The sequence below is a fragment of the Vicugna pacos genome, chromosome 28, assembly GCF_048564905.1.
Source record: "Vicugna pacos chromosome 28, VicPac4, whole genome shotgun sequence".
Lineage (NCBI taxonomy): Eukaryota > Metazoa > Chordata > Mammalia > Artiodactyla > Camelidae > Vicugna > Vicugna pacos.
Window position 1 is genome coordinate 13639509 of NC_133014.1, and position 21270 is coordinate 13660778.

The 21270-nt window shown below is 46.1% G+C and overlaps 1 protein-coding gene across 1 annotated transcript in view; it reads left to right on the forward strand.

Annotated features, from left to right (window-relative positions):
* Positions 1 to 21194, forward strand: part of SUCLG1 (succinate-CoA ligase GDP/ADP-forming subunit alpha) — a 29514-nt gene extending 8320 nt beyond the window's left edge. The window contains exons 3-9 of the mRNA XM_072951555.1: positions 4621 to 4737; positions 7949 to 8161; positions 8297 to 8354; positions 13124 to 13207; positions 14951 to 15102; positions 19230 to 19418; positions 20954 to 21194. Coding sequence (XP_072807656.1) covers positions 4621 to 4737; positions 7949 to 8161; positions 8297 to 8354; positions 13124 to 13207; positions 14951 to 15102; positions 19230 to 19418; positions 20954 to 20980 — 840 coding nt within the window. The 3' untranslated portion in view covers positions 20981 to 21194. The remainder of the gene's footprint in view (positions 1 to 4620; positions 4738 to 7948; positions 8162 to 8296; positions 8355 to 13123; positions 13208 to 14950; positions 15103 to 19229; positions 19419 to 20953) is intronic.
* Positions 21195 to 21270: the final 76 nt, after the last annotated feature.

The window sequence follows — 21270 nt, forward strand, 5'->3', positions numbered from 1 at the left end:
CACGCTGACTTCTCCCGTCTTACACTGTCTGTGTGCCGATGCCTTCGGGGGACTGGCAGGCAAAAATGCCTCACGCGTTTCATTTATATTTGTTCTCTCCCCCTATCGTCTGCCTGCATCATGGAATTTACATAAGTGTAAATGTATCTGTGATGGGATTCCACAATAACACGCAACATAAGAATCTTCTTTCCCTCCTTCCTACCATTCTACTCCTCTGCACTTCCTTCTGTTAGCAAGTTGACATGTGTCCTTCCAGGTATTTTTCTTGCTCATACAAATGTATGTTCACTTAGATAATGTGTATGCTACAGAACTATATATATGTATATATATATATATGTATATATATATATATATATATATATACACACACATACACACACACACACACACATATACTATACAGGACATGCTATAAATCATACATGTATATGTCTATTAAATAGATTCCTAAAAGTACAGTTGGGTGCCAGAATTTCTGTGTATTTAACATTTTAATAGCCACTGCTAAGTTGCCCTTGAATGCATTTATACAGATTTTAGTTTCTGTAGTAGATGCACAGATTTTTTAAAAAACAAAGGAATACTGCCAAATCAATTAGAAGATAACCACGAGTCTTAACCCAGAGTATTCCTTCCTTCACAGTTAAAGGAGATACGGCAAAATAAAAGCAATTAATGACTTTTTTTTAATTTAAAAGGTAATGATTTTTCTGTGATTAGGAGAATTGCCACATCTGTTCTGCAGTATTTTAGTGACCCGGAGCAGGAGTTGGCAAGCTTACTCTGTAAGGGACCAGATGGTAAGCATTTCAGGCTTAGTAGGCCAGGCGGTCACCGTAACAGCTACTCCGTAGTGCCGGGACAGCACGAGCAGCCACGGATGAAACGGCAAGGAATGGGTGCTGCTGTTTGCCAGTAATTTCACTTAATTCACAAAACCAGTGGCTGGCGAGATTCCTCAGGCCATACTTAACCAACCCCTGATCTAGAGAATAATACTGAAATATCCAGATTTCTATAACTTCTGTTTTCTAAAGTACTTAGGAATTGCTTTACAATTACATAGTTCTTTTTTTAAAAAAATGAATTTGATTGGGCAGTTGTTTCATATGAAATGTCCTTTTGCTTTTTGCCTGTTTTCTGAAATAACTGGGCACAAAAATGGGAATCACAGTAGACTGTTCTTCTTTTTCTCCCATTCCTCAACTATCTTAAAAAAGAAAAATCCTCCACCAACAAAGAAAGAAATACGCCAAACCTTGCAATCTGGTTCATGGGTAAAATGGGCTTACTTGTTCTGATAGCCGTGCGTTTTATGCACATCACTTTCACATACATTTTCTGAAGAACGTTGATGCTCCTCTAGCATTTGAGGTGCATTTTTTTACTCCTCTGCCAGTTAAAATCACATTCAGTCCCTTTTTTGGTTAGGTATTAATTTTGTTAACATACAATCAGATGTTTGATTACCCTAAGTTCCCTACGTAAGTTTATTCTGTGTAATTTTGTTTTTCTGTTTGCTCAGCTTTATATGATCCTGTGACATTTTAACCTGTGACCTTTTTTTTAAGTTCATGCCTGTAAGCACTATTTGGAACTGTCTCTGCTGCCTAAATTAGGTGATGATTTGCCTAAATAATGAAATCCAAGGTTGGTTCCAGTGTCTTTTAGTTATCTGCAATTATGTTGTTTCTCATTCACTTTCCTTTTTTTTTTTTTTAAAGTAATTGGGAGCCTTAATTGTCTCAGATTTGTGAAGTTTCTGTCTACGGAGGTAACAGTAAGGTCTGAAACTTAGAGTTTATCTGTAGGAAATCTGCATTTTCCCTCATGCTTTTTTTTTTTTCAGTGCACACATTGTTCCACATGTGAATGAGGAATATGTGTATTTCAGAATGGATCTCAACAATGCAGATTTCCAATGGGTGCTATTTCTTGTACTGGCTTTTATGAGTTGCTTAAGCTATTCCTGTTCTTAACTGTGCAGTGAATGGTGATAATGGGAAAACTAGGAAAAAGAAGCTTATAAACAGGAAGTGTTATCCCTGTTTGACACTATGTTAGGACTGAAAAAGTTATCCGTTTGACTTGATCTAACAGTGCTGTAGTCTAGGGCAGTGCTTCTCTGTCTAGAGTGGAAGACCAGTTTGGGTATGTCTGTTTTTATTTCCAATTTAATGCACATCAGTACTTTTTCAAAATACAATAAAAGTCATAGCAGTATCATACTGCTATAAAAGTTTGCAAACATTCTCTCTTATTTCTGTTTTTTTAATTAGATTTTTCTTTTTTTCAATTTCTTCTTGTTTTGTCAATTTTTTTCTTTTTCTTTTTGTATTTATCTCACGCAGATCTGTAAGAGTCCAAAGACGACACTTTAAATGGCACTGCTCCAAAGAGAGAGCACTGGCCTGTGGTTCTTTCCAGAGCTCCATCACTGACTTTAGATAAGTCAGATAACATGCTCGGGACTAAGTTTCCTTCCATGAAGACGTTGAATCAGGACATTTCTGAAGTCCCTCTTAAGGCCCCAAATTTTATGCCTTTAGTAGAACTTGAGTAGTTGAGTCAGCATTCTTAGGTCCCTATAGAATGACCGCATAGGTCCATTCAGTTTTCAGCAACTGCTTAATTGAGTGCCTACTGTATGGAATGTGTTGATTTAGTTGCCATCCGTCAGTGAGCAAAGAAGATGGAAATCATTGTGTTCATGGAGTGGTGGGGAAGAAGAACAGAGTCAGTGGGTAAATCTCGTGGTACGTTAGGAAGTGTAAATGCTATGGAGACACTAAACCAGAGAAGGGAGGCATGTACGTATCTGTGTGTGTGGAGTCGTGGAGGCAGTGAGGATGGGGAAGGGGGGGATTTTATACCAGGTGGTCAGGGGAAGCCTGACCTCTGAGTCAAGTTCTAAAGGAGATATGGGAGTGAACTGGGTGGGTGTATATTCCAGCCAAAGGGGACAGTGAGGCCAGGAGGCAGTGGTGTGCCTGTTGTGTGTGGCAGCCGCAAGGCCAGTGTACCGGAGTGGGATGAGCGATGAGAGAGCAGTAAATGAGGTCGGGCAGTGAGGTGTTCTGATGTGAGGAGGCAGCTTGCATACTGACTCGTAGGCTGGTGTGAGGAGTTTGGCTTTTGCTGTGAATGAGATGAGAAACTTGGAGAGTGTGATCAGAGAAGTGACATGTGTCAGGCTCACTCTGGCTTCTGTGTTGAGAATAGGTTGAAAGGGAGCAAGGGCAATATTCTGTCAAGAGTTGATGGTGACTTAGACCAAGATGGTGGCAGTAGGAGGGGGGAGATGCTGTCAGCTCTGTTTTGAAGGTAGGGCAACAGGATTTACTAATATATCCTAATCTGTGGTATAAGAGAAAGAAGAATCAAGAATGACCGCAGTATTTTTGGTGTGCACGTCTGCTGGGAGTGGAGTTGTCATTAATTGAGATGGGGTGCACTGTGGAGGGGAGTGATCAGGAGCTCGGTTTTGGCACTGAGTTTGGGATGCCTGCTAGTTCTCCAGGTAGAGATGTCAGGTAGGCATTTGACAATGTGAATGTGGAGTTCAAGGTGAAGGCCTTGGCTAGGCGTGTGGGAGGTACGTGTGTCTCTGTTTGTATGGGAGAGGTCACCATATGAATGATCCTTATTACCATGAAAGGGATGAGGTCACCAAGGGCATAAATTGAAATGAAAAAGAGAAGTCTAGGACGGGAGAGAAAGAGAAGGTGAAAACCAGGGAAGGTGGAGCTCCAGGAGCTTAGTGAAAAAGCAGCTTTCGATCCCTGGAGGAATTTTTGGTTGTCAGAACTGATTGGGGCAGGGAAGGGGGCAGTACACTGGCGTCTGCTGAGTAGAGGTAAACATCGCTGCTAAACATGGTCCAAAGCACAGGACAGCCTTGTAAGGGCGAATCAACGTGCCCAGAATGTCAGTAGTGCCGAGTAAACGGACCGGGACATACAGGGTGTTGGCTGGGCGGCATTAAAGTCTCGCTTAAGATTAAGGATCATTCATTTAAAGTGAGACGAGTTAGCATGGTTTTATTTTTATTTTTATTTTTATTTTTTTTAATTTTAATTTTAATTTTAATTTTAATTTTAATTTTAATTTTTATTTATTTTTTTCTCCAGTGACTGTTCAGTGGCACGTGTGTAGCCTTGGAGCAGGGGGAGAATTGGATTTAACTGAGACTAGTTTTGCTGGAGGTGTAAGTGGAAGTGAGAGAGAGCCAGGGTGGTTGTGTGGTTAGAGTGGTTGACCGTGGACTTTTCAAAGTGAGTAGAAGAGGGCTGTGAGGACATCAGGAGATGAAGAACAGTAAAACAGGTGTTCTTTTCAAGTAAACGCCAGGGGGTTTCTGATCATCCGCCAAGTTTGAAAATGGAGCGAAAAGACACCTCCTTGGAAAAAAAAATTTATTCTGGCTCGCAGTGGCCTCTGCGTCAGGGCGGGGAGCTGCGCTCAGCACGCCGATGCGAGGGCTTGGGTGGATGTCTCCGAGATTCTCAGGGAAGCACGCGTTAACCTGTGTGTTCTTCTTTTCCTCGTTGCCGAAGATCGCCTTCCGGCTTCCCAGCCGGCCTCCCTCACCGGTCCTGTGCTGCTTCCCCGCAGGGCACCTTTCACAGCCAGCAGGCGTTGGAGTATGGCACCAAGCTCGTGGGCGGAACCACTCCGGGGAAGGGCGGCAAGACGCACCTGGGCCTGCCGGTCTTTAACACCGTGAAGGAGGTGAGTAACCGCGCCGAGTTTGGCAGGAAAGGACGAGCGGGGGAGGAGCTGGAGCACCTTGGTTAGAGATCTTAATTGTGCCCCTTTGGGGAGAGTCGCTTGCTTTCTCCAGTTCCAGTAACCTAGAGAAATTTGGATTGCAGTACAAACCAGTGGGTTCGCTCTGGTGATGTAGGCCCGGGCGTTTCCCCACAGCCTGGGGCGCTTTTGCTGCCGGGCGTACCCCGGCTCCGACGCGAGGAAGTCAGGTGCCGGCTTCTCTTTGGCTTCCTCTCCTTTCCTTACCGCTTCTGCCGGGATGTTAGCAGTGCACACGGCAGCATCCGCCCCCTGCCCTCCTGCGCTTTAATTTTTCTTTCACTGCCGGGCCAGGGGAAGACCACTTCCTGTGCACGGCCTCGTTCCTGGCTCCCCACAACCCCCTAGGTGGATGCTGTGATCACCCCCATTTTAAAGACAAGGATAGGACAGGTGCAGAGAGGAAATGGTCCTGCACGTAGCCTCACAGCCGATAAGTGGCAGACTTAGCGTGGCTTGGAGTTAAGTAATTAGTGTGCTGGTCTTGTGTGGGAAAACTTAGCTGTATAGTCTGATTAATAAATCAGAGTCCTAGTCTCTCCCCCAAGTTGCTAATTTCTTAGTACTTTAGAAGTGATTTTAACCTAAACTTTAATTCTTTGTTACAAAGCTAACATGTGCTCATTGTAAAGATTCAGATGTAAAAGTACGTAAAGTTAAATTTTATATAGTGTTCTCCACTCCTCAGACGTAGCCTTTATGGTGAGCTACTCTGAGCTCACTGTGTGCTCTCGTCCTCTCTGCGTTACATGAACATACACAAAAATAATAGTATTATCAAAATTATAGTACAAATTCTTGGCTATTTAATTTTTTAAAAGCTAGGAGATAAGGTTAGTACTTGAGATTAATGTACTGATGATAAAAAATGTAACCCCCACAACATACTTTTAAGGCATGTTTTAAAGTATTGCTTGCTTTTTTTTTTTAATGGAGGGACTGGGGGTTGAACCCAGGACCTCGTGCACGCTAAGCATGCGCTCTCCACTTGAGCTGTACCCTCCCCCTCGTAGTACTGCATTTTTTTAAAGTACAAATTTATAGACTTAATCTCTTTTCAGAATACTAACTTCAAATTGAAGTTAATTTGTATTCTTAATCCTAAAATGTAGGGAAAAACCGAATATTCAAATTTGGAATTTTCATTTTATTTTAAATTTGAAAATAGAGTATAATATATGTCTGTGTGTTTTGAGTGTCTTGTATTGTGAAGAGTAAAAAAAATCATATTCTGTAGAATAATCATTTAGAGTCTTTTTACTTTGCATTTTTGTCTCCTCCACCCTTTTCTTTTAGGCATGTTTTGAAATATTACTTTCTTTTTTTTTTTAATGGAGGAACTAGGGATTGAACCCAGGACCTCGTGCTTGCTAAGCATGAGCTCTACCACTGAGCTGTCTCTACCTTCTTTTCCCCTCTTAAATTCTCTTATGGCTGATTTCTTGACCTCAAAATATAGAGGGGAACTGTCTTCATAATTCCTCTAGGTAGATTTGACTTTTGTTATGAGCCTTTTTTTTTTTTTTGCTTTCTTTTAAAGAAGATTTTGTTGCTAAGCAATTCCTTTGTTATTCATTATGACACAATAGATAGGACATTTGGAATATTCTGTAAGTTCGTTGACAGATACTGTTTATTTCTCACCTGTTCAGCTCTTACAAAGAGCTTTCTGAATGAGAAGAACGGATACCTTTCATCCAGTGTTATTTGCCAGCGCAAGTTCAGCTTCTGAAAGTATTTGTAGCCTTAAGTAGAAAACCATGGGATATATTTTCCATAAAATATGTACATGCCTATGATCTGCTTTCTGTTGGTTCCAGCCTAGTTTTTTCTTTGGTCCCGACTTCTCTGTTATCACCTTGAACATAGTTTTTAAAAACATTATCTAAAAATTATTTCAAATTATTTTTAACCCCTGGCAAGTTAGCGTCCTTTTACTTACTCTTCTTTCACTGTCCAGATAACCTCTTTTTACTAGGAATGTGGCAGAGAAAGCTCCCCACTCTGGGGTTGTGGTGAATCATTTTGGGGTGATGCCCACAGACACTGTCTTCTACGTCCGCCCTTAGCTGTGTCTGTATGTTCTGTGACTTCGTGTTTGTATCCATTGTGAACTCCTATGGCACAGCCTTCAGGAGATTTTGGTTTATATCTTGATCAGGTTCCGTTTTAACATTTATTGGGAGGCAGACTGCTGTAACTGAAAATAACGGACACTGCAATCAGATACACTGAGTCTTGGCTCTGCTACCTCTTAGCCATGTAGTCTTGCACAAGTTATTTAATACCTCTTGGCCTCAGCATCGTGATGTGTAGATGGAGTTGCTAAGCGCACAGGGTTGTGGGGAAGCCTTACCTGAAGCCTGTGTAGAGTCTCTCAGGGCCTCTCACCAAATAGGTGCTGTCACTCTTGGGGAGTCAGAGATCACAATCTGTTGTCTTCAAGGAGCTTCCATTACAGTGGAAGAGACATGGCCTCCAGTGGAGGTGGGGGAAGACTCCGTCAGTACGGACACGTGTAGAGAGCATGTAGAGACCACAGAGGGAGCAGCGATCAGACTGATGGTCTTCATGTGCGTTGCATTGTGAGGGGTGGTGCAGAATAGACTCTAGTCTTACCTGACCCATTCCTATCCTGTGCTCATTTACGCACGTGCATTTTTGTTTATTTCTAATCCACGTGCGTAAGTATGATATATCTTTAAGATGTTTGAGAGCCGAGTTCTTAAGCTTGGGTCTCACTAGTCCTTTTTCTCCTGGGGAGGTACAAGGTCTTTGGTACTGAACAGGTGCTAAGTGTCTTGTAGAGCAACAAAAATAAACATGGCCCAGGAATGAGGGGACACAAACGCAAATCGGGCAGCGCTTTGAGGTTTACTGACGTGCTCTCGCCTGGGGGAATGGGAGGGCACAGCACCTGTCAGCTCAGAGAGGCATCCCCAAGGGGCAGAAAGGAGGCCATCCTTATTCTGCTCTTCTCTGACAGCACGGTGAACTTGTTAATGGGAAGAACGAAGACATCCGATGTCTCCTGGTGGCGGCCCCGAGACATTAGTATAACCACGGTATTGAATTTCCTTTACAATGTTTATGACTTCACCAATAATAACGTGCTTCACGATTAACGTTTCAGGCCAAAGAGCAGACAGGAGCCACCGCGTCTGTCATCTACGTCCCTCCTCCTTTTGCTGCTGCCGCCATCAGTGAGGCCATTGACGCAGAGGTGCCCCTGGTGGTGTGCATCACGGAAGGCATCCCACAGCAGGACATGGTGCGGGTCAAGCACAGGCTGCTGCGCCAGGACAAGACCAGGCTGGTCGGGCCGAACTGCCCTGGAGTCATCAACGTGAGTGCGCAAAACAGAACAAAGCCCCGTTTTAGCCTCTAAAGGCTAACGAGCTTTTTGAGTCTGTGTATACGACCTCTGAGGCACTTGTTTTCCCCCTTCACTTCTCTGAAACTGTGAATTACTTTCCTGCAGCCTGGAGAATGCAAAATTGGCATCATGCCTGGCCACATTCACAAGAAAGGAAGAGTTGGTGAGTATGTATTTCTTACAGATGAAACACAGAACTCCTTGACCTAAGTTCAGACTCACAAAGAGACTCTGACTGTGCAAATCAAACTCATTTTAATGAGTTCAGCTTTAATAGAATTTCCCAGGGGAGTTTCGTAGTGAACTGCTTCTGCACCCTAAATTGATGTCTGAGAAACAGTAATAATAGTTCCACGAAACTGGTGAAAATATTTTGGGGGTTTTGAAGATTCTTTCCTGCTCAGCACACTATGGATTATCCCATTTTTTTTGCATGTGTCAGCAGTTAATTTTATTTTATTGTTAAGTAGTATCCTCTTGAATGATTACACAGTTTGTTCTCCCACTGATGAAAATTTCTGTTGTTTCCAGACTTGAGCATCATGAATAAGGTGAAGGCGGGCTTCTGTGTGCTGGTCTTTTTGTGGATACATTTCATTTCTCCTGGGTAAAATGCCTAGGATTGGAATTGCTAAGTCATAGGGTCAAAGCATACTCGACTTTCTAAGAAGTTGTCAAATAGTTGTGCTGAGTGCCTGCCTTCTGCACGCCCACTATGGAGGGGGGTGTGAGCGCTCCATCGTCCCTCGTCCCCCGGGCACTTAGCATCGCCAGCCGCTCTGCTGGGAGCGCAATGATGTCTCGTTGTGGCTTTGAGTTTTCCTGACGACTGATGAGATCGTGTGCTTACTGGCTATTTATAGCTCTTCTTTTGTGAATCATCCCTTGAGGTTTTTTGCACATTATTTTTTTATTGGGTTGCCTCTTTATATAATTTTCTGTATGATTGATGACTATAGGAGGCTTCTGTAAATATTCTGGATATAAGTCCTCTGTCAGGTGTACGTGCTGTAAGTATTTTTACTGTTAGCTTGTGCCCTGTTGGCCTTGTTGGATGTCACAGTTTCTCTCAAAATGTTTTGGGACAATTGCACTGCGACTTGTTTAGTTCCTCAAAGAAATGATCACATTAACATTTCAAAGGCAGCCCGTTAATGCCTGTTTTTAGATTCTTCACACCTAACTCTCACTAAGCTGTACTGTTTCTCCACCATAATAGGGCTACAGTATTTTCTCTGTCCGTAAACCGTGACTATAAATACTACGTAAGAACAGCTAGCCCCGTGGGTGGACGTCAGCTGTGTGGTTTACAGGGCTGGCTTAACGACCGTGATCTTCCTGTATTACTGATGGCTCCTGGAGCTGGCAGCCCTGCTTGCCAGAAGGGTCCTTACCGAGTCCCCTCACCAGGGAGGTTTCAGGGAGCCCCACGGGCCATCTGAGTGCTAGTCGGGGCCTGATCCACCTCGTCACTCAGGCGCGTGTGCACACGTGAATCCTCTGTGTGCTCCTCACGCCGCTTTGATTGGCTCCTGCTCTGGACTTCAGGTGGGCGTGCGGGAAGGTCTGCCTGTGCTGAGCTGCCTTTCTGAGAAGCACCCCGCTTTCCAAGGTGGCCGTAAACCTCAAACAACTGAAAGGAGTTCAGGGAAGCCCTCGGCTCTCTGCCTGCCGGTAACACATCGACGAGGCAGGCCTCTGGGAGACTGCTTTTAATTCCTTTGAAAAAAGGCTGGGAAAAAAAATTCACCTAGAAGAAAACACACGACACTACAGAATTTTCAAGGAGATGAGGGAGAGGAGATGATCTTGTTGTATCAACTGTTCCTGTTTTGATCCCAGTGTTAGTATTCCCAGAAGCCACACCGACTTCCAGTCCTGCAGGGGTTCACGGGAAGGATTTCCATCCCTCGGGCATTTCTGAATGGAATGTGGTGCAGCGTGACGGCAGCACGACAGTGGAGTGACTTTCTAGTTTGTGTTGATGACAACTAATAAAACTGTGTAACAGCCGACTGAACGCTATTGAAGAAAGTGATCGGATTCCAAGTTGATATTTAACTGTGTGATTTTTTTCTCTTATGTTAGACTTTTTTTACTCTCAACCGCATGTGACATAGTTGACTCCTACATCCTTTTTAAAAAATTTATTTTAATTTAACTTTTTAAACTCATTTAATTGTAAATTCACAGGTACTTGTAAGAAATCATACAGACAGATCTCTGTGTACCCTTTATCCAGCGTCTCCCCAGTGGTAACATCTTGCAGAACTGTAATAAACAGTGTCACACAACCAGTATATTGACATCGATACAGGCAAGATAACGAATGTCTCCATCGCTACAGGGATCCCTCATCTTGCCCTTTTATAGCTGCACCCACCCCCACTCCCTTCTTAATCCTTGGCAACTAGTAATCCTCCATTTATAAAATTGTTCCATGTCAGGAATGCTGTGTAAATGGCGTCATGTAGTGTGTGGCCTTTGGGACTGGCTGTTTGTACTTGGTGTAATTCTCTGGAGACTCGTCGGGTTGTTACGTCGGCAGGTCACTCCTTTGTGCTGCTGAGTGGTATTTCAGGGCGCGCGTGCACTGCAGTTTGTTTAACCAGTCACCTGTTGAAAGATACTGGGATTATTTCCAGTCTGCAGCTTTGACGAGCGAGGCTGCTATAAACATTTGCACACGGGTTGTTATGCAGCACGAGTCTTCATCCGTCTGGGATGCCTGCCCAGGAGTGCAGTCGCTGGGGGGGTGATAGTTGCATGTTGTTTTAAGAAACCACCAAATCGCTGTGCACGGCGGCTGGACCATCCTACGTCTCCGTCACCAGCGTAGCTGTGATCCAGCTTCTCCACGTCCTTGCCGGCGCTGGCCACTGTTTTTTTATTGTAGCCATTCTGATGAGGGTTCAGCGACATCTCGTCGTGGGTATAATTTACACCCCCTTAATGGCTCATGTTTTCAGGTGCTTGTGTGCCATCCGTATGTCTTCTTCCGTGAAATGTTTCTTTGTGCTTTTGCCCGTGGCCTAATTGGATTATTTGCATTTTTACTGTTGAGTTTTGAGAGTTGTTTGTACATTCTAGATACTAGTACATTGTTGGATGTGTGGCTCGCAAATATCTTCTCCCGTCTGTAGCTTGCTTTCTCATGCTCTTAACAGGATCTTCCAGAGAGCAAAGATTTTCATTTTCATGAAAATGTTTTCTTTTGTGGAATATGCTTTGACCTCAAGTCTAGGAACTCTTTGCCTAGCCTGAAATGCCCATTTTTTCCTGAAAGTTTGATAGTTTTACATTTAAATCCTATGGTCCAATTTCAATGAAGTTTTCTAGGTGTGAGACTTAGATCAAAGTTCTTTCTCGTCTGCGTGTGTTCAGCTGCTTCAGCACCGTTGGTTGAAGAGATCACTTTTTTTTCCCATTGAGTTGCTTTTGCATTTTTGGGCCAGCAGTCGGGTGGCACCCGTGTGTTGGCCTGCTCTGGGTTTCGTCCGCACCACACACGCTTGCTAACTGTGATTAGGTAACGTGTCTGGAAGTCGGGTAGATTGCTTCCTTGTACTTCATTTCAAAAAGTTGTTAGCTTTTCTAGTCCCTTTGCGTTTTGCTTTTAGTTGTACTTAGCAGGAAGAATGGAGGAGAACACCCCCGCTTTTTGGAGGCGGAAGTGCCCTGACGACAGATGTCTTTAAGTCTCTTTTACTGTATGTACTTTAAGGATGGCAGGCGCAATCCACCCTAAAACCATTCATTTCATTGTTGAAGTGTGTGCAGTTCAGATGTCATTTATGTAATTAGATGAAAGCCCCTTTAAAGGATAACACCCTAGTGTCACTATTCACTGATTATCATGCTGATCCATCAAAAGACTAGAATAAATAAAACAGCTGCCCCTCCCGGTAATCCCGGGCACTGAGTGAACAGCGGGAGCAGAACTCCACCCTGAGACTCACATAGGCGTGCAAGGGAGACCAGGACGCTGCCCGCGAAGGCGCACAGCTGAAGTACTGGGTATCCTTTGCTTGAAAGCTAAATGCACCACATACGTGTGTACGTAGGCATTGCCTGCCCAGCCTTGTCAGTTATGGCAAATCCCACGGAGGAGGGGCCGCGTTAGGGAGAGAGGATGTGACTAGAAGTTTCCGAGAACAGGGGGAAACCGACGAGTGAGACATGCGGCTGGTGTTCGTGGTTGTCGTTTGTCGTGATACGGGGCCCAGCTACTGAAGGGCCTCAGACTTGAAAGTCGATTTTAAGAATATGGTTGTGCTCCATTGATTTTCAGTTCTGACCCATTTGGTAGATACTTGTTGAGCTCTTTCTGTGCCTGAATGGTGCTCAATCCTGGGAACACAGGGCCGGGGAAAACAGTCTTGTTTACTGACCCCCCGGGCGTTCCAGTCCAGCAAGAAAGACAGTCCCTGCAGTTTCCAGCACCAGCGACAGCCTCTTGCTGAGCCACTGCAGGAGAACTGGGTTCTGACTTGAGGAGTCAGTGTGTGGTCAGCAGACTGCAAGCCCAGCTGTGAACTTATTTTCCTAAACCCGGGTTATTAGCCACAGATTAATCCTTGAACCTTATGCCATCTTTTTTTCCTTATGCTCGTTTTGATAGATGCGTTGTTCCATTTTGCTGTGCGTCAGCAGTAGACGGTCGTTTTATGTAGACGACTTTAGGTCTTAAAACTGCTTTTACAGTCGTAAAACACCCTAACTAATAATATACTTTCTTCTATATCTCCTTTTAAAACCGCCCTGCTGTAATTGAAGCCTTTTCTTCTTGTTTCTTCACCTGGTGACATCGTTTATTTGGATGACGGGTTGTGGGACTGGCAGCATGTGTACTTATGTCTGTAATTTGTTTTACTATATGATAGTCTGTCTCATGAACACAATCTCAATGTTTTGGGATTCTCTTTCTTTAAGGTATCGTGTCCAGATCTGGCACCCTGACTTACGAAGCGGTTCACCAGACAACGCAAGTTGGATTGGGGCAGTCTTTGTGCGTCGGTGAGGGATTTTGGCTAAACGCGTTTTGTTGCAGTGCAGTATCTTCATTGAATAAGTACAGCAATAATTATGGATTTGATTATTTGCAAGGGATTCTGGTGCCATTTTATGAAAAGGACGTTATGATCTTGAATTTAATTTGCTTAAATGTGAAGCTTATTATTACATTTTCAAGATTCGTGGTCCAAGATTTGACTTCCGCCTGGCGGAACAAACGTGCTGGGACGTGTGGCCCCTGGAGAGCCTCGGTCCCTGAGAACGGCGCTAACTTTGCTCGCTGTGAAGAAGTGGTCCTTCGTCATGGGACTTGCCGCGCTGTAATTAGCATTTTGCTATTACCAGCTGCCATCCAGGGCTTCAGAGTTGCTGGATTCTTCACTATTCATCATCTCCCTCCTAAGGCCGCCCTGCGAGGCACCGCTGTGCTGGGACTTGGTGCTGGAACCAAGCTTCGCTGGCAAGAAAATCTAGGTGGAGGAGGTTTGAGCTCCCCAGAACCTCTCTCTTTGCCGCATCATACTGCCTCCCACTTAAAAACATAAAAAAGTTTTTATATTCTTAAACGATTTTGGTATTTGTTGCCAAAAGCCAGGCAAATTTCTCATTTTTAGAAACATACCTTCAAATCTTTAGAATATTTTAAAAAAGATTTTCAAAGGCAGCTTTTTATAGTTAAAAGAATGTAAAATATAGCCCTGGCATATTTTTATTAAGACTCAAATTCGTAAAATCAGTGTTAAACATTAGTTGTGCTTTTCTGTGTGCGGAAGTCCAGCCTCAGACACCAGGTGACTTAGCGTGACAGAGAATGAGAAAGGACTTTGAGCCGGGGTGCCAGTTCCGTCTTCTCTAGCCTCTGGTTTTAATTTGTACGTTGAGAGTAATAATTTCTGTCTCGCAGAGAGTTTGGGAGGGTTAGCAGGTGGCAGGTGTGACGTGTGCTGAGGCACCGTGCTGGCCACACAGCTGGAGGGTTAGGAGGTGGCAGGTGTGACCTGTGCTGAGGCGCAGAGCTGGCCAAGTGGCTGTCACGTGGCACCTGCTGCTTCTCTCCTGCAAGATCACTCTTCAGAGATGCATCGAAAGGTGGGAAACCAGTGCTGCCTTCAGTGAGTTTATAACTTAACAGTGTGAAAAGGAGGCAGCCAGCCTGTGGGGAACATTGACTTAAACCCTGTCCAAGTGCTAGTGCTTAAACGCCGTGTGCTTGGAGTGGAGCCCTGTGTGTGCTGTCTGTCATCAGCCCCTCTGGGTCTAAGGGAAGAAGGAAGAGAGGTCGGGACACCCCTGTCCGTCACTAGGACTTGTGTCCCAGCTTGTGAGTGGTTCCTCTGCAGTGTGCCTCCTCAAAGAGTTACTTTGTGCAGAGAAATTCCTTACCTGTTTAATCAGAGATGATATTCTCACAAACACACATTTTCTTAAAATGCTCATTTTTAAAGAGCCATCCGGGAATAATTCTGTGGGAGGGAAGAGTCTCGATAAAGAGCTAAACCAGAAATAGGGCTGACTTTGTGAATATCAGGAGCCAGCCACCATTTAGCATTCGTGTAATATTATCAGCAGAAATAAACGTGGCATTTATGACTTTTAAATGTTAAATGCAGGAGTGCCAACCCAAAAAATATTGGTAAGAAGAGGGTAGGTAAAATAAAAAACCTGTTGAAACAACATTTCTTGACCAAAATTGCATGGTTCATCCTTAAACTTCCAGCTGGCGCTGATATTCTTTGACTCTTTCAGGCATCGGAGGTGATCCTTTTAATGGGACAGATTTTACTGACTGCCTGGAAATCTTCCTGAACGATCCGGCCACAGAAGGCATCATACTGATTGGCGAAATTGGTGGTAACGCAGAAGAAAATGCTGCAGAATTTCTGAAGCAACATAATTCAGTAAGTTCTGTTTTGGAAAAACGGAGCTCTCTGCTCCTGAATGTTGTCAAAGGTCGGTTTTGCTCCTGGCTCTTCTCCTTTCTGCCTCCCCTGGTTACCGTCCAGGCCTGTTCCCCAGGTGTGCATGGTCACTGCAGACAGGCAGCGCACTTCATGCAGTTTCCCAGGCAGAAGGAAGCCTCGGAGCCGCCTTTTATTTCTCTTCTACCTCTTCTTCCACGCAGTTACCGAGGTCTGTCTCTGTAATCTCAGTCGCTTGTTGAGACTCAGAGCATCGTCATCTGTAATTAGTCCCTACCTCACCTGGACCAGCTCAGTAGTTTTTTCCTGGTATCTCTGCTCCTTTCTTCCTGAGGCACCCCCCGCCGCCCGCCACCCCCGTCCGGCGTATCTCCATATATCTAGGGTGAGGGGCAGGCTTAGCACAGCATTCCAGCTCCTCCCTCGCCACCCTAACCCGCTTTTCAGATCCACGTCCCTTCTGACCTGCCCCTTGCTTCAGTCTTGCTTGTCCTCGCTTGTTCCCTCTGCAAGGTGTGCGTAACATCTCTCACCCTGGCCTGTGCTGTGCACAGCGAGCAGCCGGTGTCCTTGGTGTCCAGCCCAGTCCTCTGGCGCATGAGGCACCGGTGAATGGTGAATGGGTGAAAGAATAAAGTAAATTGTTAGGAGATGGGAGTAAAATGTCGTTAGAGTCTCTTGAATCTAGAAAAGTTGTGAAGTTTAAAATTTAAGTAAATCTGACTTCTTTTTAGAAAAAAGCAATTTAGGTTAACAGACATTATAGTCGTCCCTTGACATCCACAGGGGCTTCGTTTCTGTTCCCCTGGGGACACTGAAATCCATGATGCTCAAGTCCCTTATATATTACGGCGTGGTATTTGCATGTAACCTACACATACCCTCCTGTATATTTTAAATCCTCTCTAGATTACTTCTAATACCTAATACGATGTAAATGCCGTGTAAATAGTCGTAAAGACAAAGGGAATAGTGTCTAAATGGTAACCAGCATGGCAAATTTAAAGTTCTGCTCTCTGGAACTTTCTGGGATTCCCTTCTCCGCCCCCCCAAATATTGTCTGTCTGCACTTGGTTGAATTGTTGGATGCGAACCCTGTGGATACAGAGAGCCAGCTGTACACTGTGCTAAAGTAAACTCAGAAATGTTCTCAGGCGCAACTCCGAGTCCCTTGAATAGCTTTGAATTTAGTGGGAAAAACTAAGCTTTACGTTTGGTTTCATTTGGCACATGTTTCCCTGTTCCTGGCTGGTTCTTCCGGAGCTGAGTGTTACTGAGGGCCTGCAGCGTATGAGGGTCCAGGCTGAGCAGCTCAGGTGGCAGGTGATTAAGATGCTCGTCAGCACAGGAACTGGCGCACAGCGACCCCTCAGTGGTGCTGCCTGCGGCTACAGCGAATGTTCTCGTCATTCTAACAATGACACGGATTATTTACAAGAGTCGTGTTGCTTCATCTTTTCATCTTGACCCTTTGAGGAGTAGTTTTTGTCCTTTTATGAGTGAGGAAACCTGCCCAGGGAGGTTGGCAAGTTGCCAGTGGTAGGTACACAGCAAATGAACCAGGGGCGAAATTCCCACCCTGGTCTTGCCTGACTTCTCCATGACGCCATGGCGGGGGGCAGGAGCCAGGCTGCCGGGGGCAGGGGCGGGGGTCAGCAGTCCTGGGCACACCGTGGGCAGAGGGGATGCAGGAGCCAGGCTGCAGGGGACAGGGGCGGGGGTCAGCAGTCCTGGGCACACCGTTGAGGGGGAGTCAGGAGCCAGGCTGCCGGGGGCAGGGGCGGGGGGCAGCAGTCCTGGGTACACCGTTGAGGGGGAGTCAGGAGCCAGGCTGCCGGGGGCAGGGGGCAGCAGTCCTGGGCACACCGTGGGCAGAGGGGATGCAGGAGCCAGGCTGCCGGGGGCAGGGGCGGGGGTCAGCAGTCCTGGGCATCTGCTAGGATGGTGCTCATGTCATCCCACCTTGTCTTTCTGTTTCCAGGTTTTCACGCTTCTCATTTCTGTGTCCTGTCCTCAGACTAGACTTCCTCTTAGTCTTTTTAATCGTATTTTTCTCTCCTTAAAAAATCTCAAGTGACTTCTTTGTCAGTAGGACAGAATGCACGTTTGTTTGGCCTTCCAGGTTCGTCATCATTTTGTTTCTCTCTAGTATGAGGTCCCTAGTACGTGAGCAAGGGGACGGAGGGGCCGGGTGGGAATGGGCGCCGCTCACGTATCAGGGGCTCACATCCTTGCGGAGCCCGCAAATGAATAGATGTATGACTTACGAGTCTTTTCTTCTTAATTTTCTACTGTAGTAGACGCTGGGCGTAGGGAAATAAGTGAAAACAGCCCTTGCGTTCCGGGATTGAGAGTTTAGGAGGCGGGCGCACGGGGGATGGGTTACAGCCAGCGTACTGAGGGTAACAGTAGAGGCGCCTCGAGGCGAGGCCCGGCGGCGGGGTTGCTGAACAGGGGACGGGCAGCTGTAAGGGCACCTGTGGAGGGTGTGGGGGGAAGGGTCAGAAAGATTAGTGGGGAAGAAGAGGCTTGAGCCAGGTTTTAAAAGTTACGTGAGAATTGGCCAGGTACCCCAGGAGGATGGAGAGTGCTCTCGGAAGAGGCTGAGAGGCAGAGCTGGAAGTTAAGGAGCAGAGCCGGCTGGGGGGAGCCAAGCTGGAGGGGAAGCCGAGCTGGAGTGGGGAGCTGAGCCTAGCAGAGCTGGAGGGGGAGCCGAGCTGGAGTGGGGAGCCGAGCTGGAGGGGGGAGCCGAGCTGGAGGGGGAGCCGAGCTGGAGGGGGGGGCCGAGCTGGAGGGGGGAGCCGAGCTGGAGGGGGAGCCGAGCTGGAGGAGGGAGCCGAGCTGGAGGAGGGAGCCGAGCTGGAGGAGGGAGCCGAGCTGGAGTGGGGAGCCGAGCCTAGCAGAGCTGGAGGGGGAGCCGAGCTGGAGGGGGGAGCCGAGCTGGAGGAGGGAGCCGAGCTGGAGGAGGGAGCCGAGCTGGAGGAGGGAGCCGAGCTGGAGTGGGGAGCCGAGCCTAGCAGAGCTGGAGGGGGAGCCGAGCTGGAGGGGGGAGCCGAGCTGGAGGAGGGAGCCGAGCTGGAGCGGGCAGAGCCTGGCAGCTGGGTGTCTCAGTGCAGCCGGTTAGTGGGAGCCGACTGCCAGTGAACAGTCACTGCCGTGTGCTTCACTTTAAAAAGATAAAAGCCGATTTTATTTAAGAGTATCCTTCATGAAGCAGTAAAAATTATTAATTTTATTAAGTCTGATCCTTGAGTCAGTATTTTGTGATGAAATGGGCAGTAAAGCACTCTCCCAGTTGAGTGGTCAGTGGAACTAGCTGCCGTTTTTTTTTTTTTTTGGTGGAACACCACTTTAACTTGAATGAACGGCTGCCAGGAAACTGGTTTTTGAGACCTGGGTACCTGCAAAATGAGAGTCTGCCACATCAAGGAGAACAGCTCGTGGTATTTGTCGACAGTGATAGAGCCTGAGCTTTCCAGGGAATACTTTTGGAAAACTTGTTTCAACCACCATGAATTTGACCACGTCCCCCTACTAAAGACTTTTCTAATGAGACTGGTGGTGACCCTGAAGGATGACTTGCCGATGCTGAATGGTGGAAGATCTGCGTAACTCAGTGAACCTGTATTTTCTCTCTGAGCCATGAGTATTGCAGAATCATTATGGGTAGAAGATCCAAAGTGTATGACATTTCAGTGGATTTTAAAGTATGAAAGTATGGTTTCAGATCCCAGCACTGCATCTGACCTTAAAGAAATGCCCACTTGGAGAGGCTCGTGCAGTGTCAGAGAAGAATAGCCAGTTACCTGACAGACACGAAAATGCTTCGCTCTTTTCCAGCTGCGTGTGTGTGTGTGTGGCTGGATTTTCTTGTACTTCAGCCAATAAGATACTGCAGTAGATTGAATAAGAGCAGCTATCAGAATCCATTACCTTTTATGAAATTAGACATTCAGGAGTTGCAAAAATGTAAAATAATTTGTGCTGGTTTCCTTAGTGAGGCTGAGTGATGGGTCTAAGCCATTTGTCATTTCCTGGAAGTCATGAATTGGAGGTCCAGTTTCCATCCATTTCTTCGTCAGAGTGTTTAAAATACTTCTTTCCAGGGTCCCAAGGCCAAGCCTGTGGTGTCCTTCATTGCTGGCTTAACCGCTCCTCCGGGCAGAAGAATGGGTCATGCGGGGGCCATCATCGCTGGAGGAAAAGGTGGTGCCAAAGAGAAGATCTCGGCCCTTCAGGGCGCGGGAGTTGTGGTCAGCATGTCTCCTGCACAGCTGGGAACCACCATCTACAAGGTGAGCCGTGGCAGCGGCCTGAGCACCCTGAAGTCACGGGCAGGAGAGTGGGTGGCCGCCCTGGCGCCTGGACACCGTGGTCTTTTCCTCTGGGTCTTAGCTGTTTGTTTCTGGTGTCTGGCAACTCCACTGATGTCCTCACGTCCTAACTGGGCATGACCAGGAGTAACGTTCTGATTCCAGAACTTGATTCGTTAAACATCTTAAGTTGCTCTTTTGTGAGGAGTGAGGTGTGATGTAAAAGAAAGCGTTTCGGAGCCCAGCAGTACCATGAGTTCCGTTTTGGAAGCAGTGCGGAGAATTGCCTTGCGTTTCATCTTTCCCACAGAGGGCCTCTGAGATGTAGCTACGCTGGTTCCACAGGTTTTCTCAGGGAGAGAGACTGAAGGCTGACCAGCAAGAAATGAAAACTGGATGAAGAGGGAGTCGGGGATGGGGAAAGATCTAATGAAAAGGGTGGGGGTGTTCAGTCTTTGCTTTCTGGCCCTTGCTGTGGCGGAAGGCCATTATTATTATTATTTTTTTTTACAGGTAGAGGGTCGACTTCGTCACCATTTGCCTCGCTTTTCCCTTTTTAAATACGACATCGTGATTTAAATGCTCACAGTGATTTGGCGTCCTCCATAATCATTTTGCAGTGATTTTTAGCCTGTATCTTTGAACGGTCATTTAAGGCTGCCTCTTTCTTTATTTTTATAGTGATTATAGTCTTTACAAAAAAAAAATCAAAAAATAAAACCTGTACACATGTTAAAAACAGGCCCAAATTGTCTTCCCAGAAGGGGGCCATGTTTCAGCACAATCTTTGCCCTTTGCCTTGAATTCCTTGCTGTACTGAATCTTTGCATGATCCTACCTTTTGGAGTAAGACACAGTGCACCAGAGTGTTTAAAAGAAATCTGGGTAGTTAGAGAGTGTGTGAAGAAGAATTTTATTTAAAAAATGGGAAGTAAGGAGAAAAAAGCAAATGCTTAAAATTCATGTCAGAGACATGTGTTACCATTTCTCTCCAGTAGGTGGCAGCAGGCATCTACCCATTTGGCTGTATTCTAGTTGTTACAATTGAGGGAAATGCGATTTTCAGTATTGTTTCCTTTTCGTATATTTCTGAGGTTCTTGACATTTTATTTAAATCTGAACTGAATCTGTGTTTAGTTTTATTCTCTGAGAAATTAGACAAACCTGTTTCCGTTGCCGTATGAAAAGGGCTGGTGTGGTTGACATACAGTGTTGAAGGTCTGGATAACGCCTGATGATAGCACTGCAGGAGAAAAGTAAGTGCGGCTCACAGCCTCTCAGCCGCTGCGCTTGGAGACGTACAGCTGACGCTCCGGGTCCAGCCCAGCGGACTTGGCACTGACCAGGCGTGTCCGAAAGCTGCCGTTTTGTGTTCAGGCACCTGCACCCGGGTACCTTTTATTCTACAGTTTGGTTGCTCAAAGAACCCTGAAGATAAAAGGTTTCAGAAGCACTTTGCCCGTGAGTGTAATTTGGGTCTTTCATCTTTTTGTCCCCTCTCTCTTCTGTTTCTGAAGGAGTTTGAAAAGAGGAAGATGCTATGAAAGAAAAACAAACGAAACGGCCCCTAGAGCTCTGGAGCGAATCACTGTAGAAACGTGAGCCGGCGGCAGCTTGCCTGTTGTGCACGGACTGTCGGCCTGGGCCCCTGTCGCGGGCCCTCGGTACAGCGGGAAGCCAGAATGAGGCTTGGAGCGGCCCACGCTGAGATCTGCTCACGTCCGAATAACAGCCAATAAACAAACCATTTGATTTGAATATGGTTTTGGAGACTTTTTATGGTTCCCCTGTGGGGGAGGGGGAGCGGGAGAAACGGAGGGTGGGTGTGTAAGTG